This window comes from Cannabis sativa, chromosome 7 (assembly GCF_029168945.1).
Source record: "Cannabis sativa cultivar Pink pepper isolate KNU-18-1 chromosome 7, ASM2916894v1, whole genome shotgun sequence".
Classification (NCBI taxonomy): Eukaryota; Viridiplantae; Streptophyta; class Magnoliopsida; order Rosales; family Cannabaceae; genus Cannabis; species Cannabis sativa.
The window spans coordinates 7317317-7322531 of NC_083607.1; the positions used below are offsets into that span (position 1 = coordinate 7317317).

Genomic DNA, 5215 nt, shown 5'->3' on the forward strand with positions numbered 1-5215 from the left:
AATATAAACTGACTCTTATTTCTGCAACAATAGCCTGGTCTTGACATATTCCATGGCAACTAAGAATAATAGTAGCTGCTTTGACATGATGCACAAACAGTTATTATTATTATTATTATTATTATCTTTTTTCAAGTGATACAAGGGAATGAATGAAAAACTACTTCCTACTGTACTATAGTGTCGTATATGGACCAAAAAAAAAAATTGTTTTTAAAACAAGGACGAGGTATCAAAAAAACAAAAACCCTTACTCTTCTCTGTCTTTTGTATGAATCAATTTGAGACTTTAAGTAGCAAAAACTCAGGTGAGATAAGAGAAGATTAGAGAACAATGAGCCCACAAAACATAAACTCTGCTATTCTGTGTGAAGTTTCCTCATAAAGTTCAGATTTTTATCTCTCCCTAGTTACTTTTTTATCTGGGTAGTGACTGAAATGACATGAAAATAAAATTTAAAAAATATATATATAGGCCAATTTAACAAAAGTACGATTAGAGACAAAACAGAAAGGAAAAAAAAACACTGAAATTTTTGTTATTATAGTATAAGATAACCATGCTAATCACAAGAAAGAAACAAATTTTAGGAATTTTTTTTTTTTTTTTCAATAATCCAACCAACCAACCAACCAACCATTAAGAAGAATACAAAGGCATGTGTAGTTTTACACAACAAAAGCAGCAAAATTAAAGACAATAATAAATTAATAACCCAAAAGAACAGCTTATGGACCTTAATTCATTTTCAAGTACTAATAATTTGTTTTGGAAAATCTTCTTTTAGTACAATCGAAGTACACTTCTGGCTATGGAATGTGCTTGATTGTACCTACTTTTCCCATTAGCACTCCTCCGACTACTCCTCATCGGAGTTAAATAAAACCTTAATAGTCCATTATCAATGTTGTTCGGGGAATACCTTGCACTACGGTTTCGCTCCAAAACAACTTCATCTTTCTTCTTCCTACCATTCCCATTAGTTTCGGCGGTTGCGGCGGCCGTGGCAGAGGCCACGGAGGAGGGGTTGCTCTTCCTCATGCTACCGAACGATCCTCCTCCGCCAAAGCCCTGAGAGTTTCTCCAGCTAACGCTGCTATTGCTCCTAAGCATCTTCGGATTGAAACCGCCACGAACATCGCCATTTCGGTCTCCTCTGAGCTCCGGCCATGATTCTGAGTAAGAACGCTCCACCCCATTGGCTCTGCTGTACCGGTCTTCATCTTCATCTTTGTTACCACCTCGCCTGTGAATAAACCCCCAAATGTTCCACGCCTTGCTCCACCGGCGGGACTTCTTGGGACCTTTTCTATCCCCATTACCGATAACCGAGGCAGAATCCCGGAACCCCATATCAAAAGTTTCGGAGCAGTCGTCCCTCAAAGAATTAGAGTTGGAATCTCTAGAATCTCTATCGGGAACTCCAAGCTTCGGCCCAGGGAAGTAATCAACGGTGGCCGGAGATACCTTTGAATTAGAAGTTGACTTTATCTCGTCCATCTCGGCCACCACAGCAGCGGCCGTCTTCCTTATCGAGTTTGATCGATCGAGACTTCGCCGCCGACGAGAGGATGAATCAGAGTAATAGTCTCGAGTCTGTGCTGACCCACCAGGAACTGACTCGTCCTCATTGATGGGTTCTTCGACTGGGATTTGGTTGTCGGACCTGATAACGTGGACAGGAGGAGGAAGAGGGTCCTCCACCACCGAAACCATGGTGGGCATTTTGGGGAATGTGCGGCCAATCAAGTAACCATCCCAAGAAGCTCGAGGCTCGTCGAAGGAGTATCTTGGGTCGTCAAACGACATACGACCCGCGTCCAACGACATTCGACCGGCATCGAGCGAGAACCGAGGATCAGTATCGCAGGAACGGCGACCGAAGCCGTAGTCGGCGATCTCAGACTGGGTTTCTCTGAACTGTCTTCCGATTGGTTTTTCCACCGGCAATGTGGCTGAACTGCCACCGTTTTGACGCTTCTTCATCTTCTGCTTCTGTCTCCATTTCTGTAATTTTTTGCTGAAAACTGAAGCTGCAGACCAAAAACTACCTGCAATCTCCTTTAAATCCCTCTTTTTGGTTTGTGCATCGAGATCTATGTGGTCCTTCATGGGCTTTAACTCAAGCTCTGGTATTTGCTCCGGTTCTTCTTCTTCTATTTCCTCAACTGATTCTTTTTCTTCCTCCTCAACAATTTCCTCCACTCTGTCTTCAATTACATTCCCCCCAACAATGGCTTCTTCGAAAACCCTAATTTCCCCTTCTTCTTCTTCCACCAAACACTCCTCGTCTACCTCTTCCTCTTCTTCTATCTCTTCCTCCTTGGACTCAAACACAGGACCTTGAACACTCGACGAAGCCCCTCCTACTCCAATATTCCTAGTCTCAACCTCAATCTCAACAGCTCCAGTACCTGGTTTCGACGACTCTTTCTTACCACCAGGGAACCTCTCGTCGTCTTGAGTGAAAAGATTCCAGAGAGTGTTCCTAACCCTAACGTCACAAGACTTCCTCTGTGGCTCAAAGACACCGGAGAATCCCTCGTTCTTAGAAGCAGAGAAGGACTTGGTTCGCCTCAACTCTGGAAAAAACGAAGTGGGTCTGTTACGATTCCCCGAAGAAGGTCCGGCACCACCACCGGCGGCGGCTACAAAGGCTGCAGAAGAGGAAGAAGACGAAGCACTGGGCTTGAAAATGGCCTTAAGTGCAGCGGCGGCAGTGGAAGAAGTTGGGGGTTTTCGAGAAGAAGACGAAGCAGTAGTAGCTGAGGAATGATCGAGTACGGCGAGTCGTTCGCAAAGGCATGAAGGGCAGAAGCCAGTGAAGGACTCCTCCGGATGACGGTCACAGGAGGTGGAAGGACGGTGGGGCTGCGGCGGTTGAGGTGGTAATGGTGGTTGTTCAGTGCTCGGATTCATTACCGGTTATGGTGGTGGTCTGTAATACCCACTCTCATGTTCCGGTTCAGTGATGAGAGAGAAAGAAAACAACTTTAGAGAGAGAAAGTGAATGAGAAAGAAAGATTGAGTGAGAGAGACTGCGTGTGAGATACTGTTTGGCTCCAACGGACCGTAGTGAGAAAGTGTGAGAAAGTGAAGAGGAAAATAAGATACAAAAACATATCAACAAATTTTAATTAATTATTATTATTAATTTATTTGAGTTTTTAAGAATTACTGAACTAGTATGGCCCACTCACCGTCTTTCTGTGAAAAGACAATTTTAGCCCTATCACTCTACTAAGTTATCTACCATACATATATCACCTGTTTCGCAACTTTTTTTTTTTTCTTTATTACTGAATTTTTGTAATAAAAATAAATATCATAATTCATTTTTTTTTTAATTATGAAAATTATTACACGGTTGTCATAGTTATTTATTGTTTTTTTAAAAGAAAAAAACTTTTTTTTTTTCACTACCAGTCTACCATACCATATATAAATTTATTTAAGTTTTATCTTATCATTTCTGTAGCTGGAAATTTATCATTTATTCTTTTTTTGCTTACCTATCATTTATTATTAATACTATATATAATTTGTTTTTAATTGAGAGGGTAAGAGACAGAGTAGGCTAGGCTAACATGAGAAAAGAAAAGTGAATATTTATTGGGAAAAAAAGAAAAAGAAAATTAGTTATTATTTTGAAAATAAAATTTATTAATCTTGTTTTTCTTTTTATTAATCTAATTTGTGCTTTGGATTTTCAAAGATTCCTGTCGAGAGAGAGAAAAGCAAAAGTAAATCACGCCATCACAATGGGAGTTAGAGAGAGAAAGCCTTTCTCTCTCTCATTTCGCTTTCTTTCTTTCTTTCTCTTTTCTTTTCTTTCTTTCTTTTTCTTTTTCCTGTTTTGGGTTCTTTTTGTTTTGGGACTTTCTCTTTCTTTTTCAATTTTTTTTTTCTTTTCTTTTCTTCCAAACACCTCATTATCATTTTTATGGTTTTCCACTTTGGATTTTTGTTGATTAATAGCAAAACAACAACAAAAAAACAAAATAATGTTTTCATGTCCTCTCATAATTAATACAATCCAAAAACGAAGTCGTTTCGCTTCTTCTTTTTGTCTTGTGTATATACACATATATATAAAAAATAATAATAAATCTATGGTATTAGTATTTGAGAACATTAATTTAATTAATTAATTAATTAGGTTCAAATTTTCAATTAGTTATAAATATTATTGATATGAGACTCACTTGTCCCAAAAAAAATCCATGTGCATAATGTACCTTACAAGATTATTGTAATCAATGTAATGTAATTTCTAGATTTATTATGTGATTATCTCAACATCAATAGTGCCATCTTAAAGGGATCCTATATATATACAATTCTTTTGTTAATAAATTTGAACCCAAATAGTAAAATTGTCTAACATGCCAAATGTGTAATAATTAAAATAACCTTTTTCTAATTACATTATGATTAAGAAAAAAAAATAGAGTGTATTAACTATTAAATTATTTTCTTTTGTAATAATATGGAGGGATTAATAATAGAGTAATTTGTGGTATAAATAATCAAATTTAATTATTAGTTGTAAATAAATATTTAATTTTTTTTTATAGTAATAATACTTAAGTTATATTTCTGTAAGTCTGTAATCACCTAAGCATTAAATGTCAAGTCATTATTCACGTCTTATTTTTTTATTAGTATATTTAAATTTTAAAAAAGAAAATAATGACCTAGACCAACTAGAATTTGTCACGTGGCAAACACTTAACAACTAGATATTTACAAAAGTTCAAGAATTATAATTTAAGTATTATTATCATTAAAAATTAAATTTAAGTATTTACTTATAACTAAAAATTAAACTTATATATCTATGCCAAAAATTATTCTTAATAATATTGATTTTGCATTTTCTTATTATGTTGATAAACATGTTTTTTTGAACATGGTATAAGAAAGATTGTGATGTGTTGCGTTTTAAACATGTACAATATATATAAGTTAAATAAATATATATTTTCACACTAAATCAATTTTATTATTTTTTGTTTAAAGCAAGTTTATCAAATCAAATTGGTCTATTAGAGCACTCACAATGAGGTATAATAGCTAAAAGGTAAAATAAAATAGCTAAGAGTTTTAAATTGAGCTCCATCAAATGATTTAAACTCTTAGCTATTATACATATTTCTAAACTCCAAGAAACTCTTCTCTACATATAGCTCAATGAATAGTGAAGAGGTAAAC

At 35.9% G+C, this 5215-nt stretch overlaps 1 protein-coding gene across 1 annotated transcript; it reads right to left on the bottom strand.

Moving 5' to 3' along the window:
• Positions 1-585: 585 nt before the first annotated feature.
• On the bottom strand, positions 586-3348 carry LOC115697384 (protein OCTOPUS). The gene has a single exon (XM_030624366.2). It carries the CDS (start codon positions 2918-2920, stop codon positions 785-787), a length of 2136 nt encoding a protein of 711 aa, XP_030480226.1. The 5' UTR covers positions 2921-3348; the 3' UTR covers positions 586-784.
• Positions 3349-5215: the final 1867 nt, after the last annotated feature.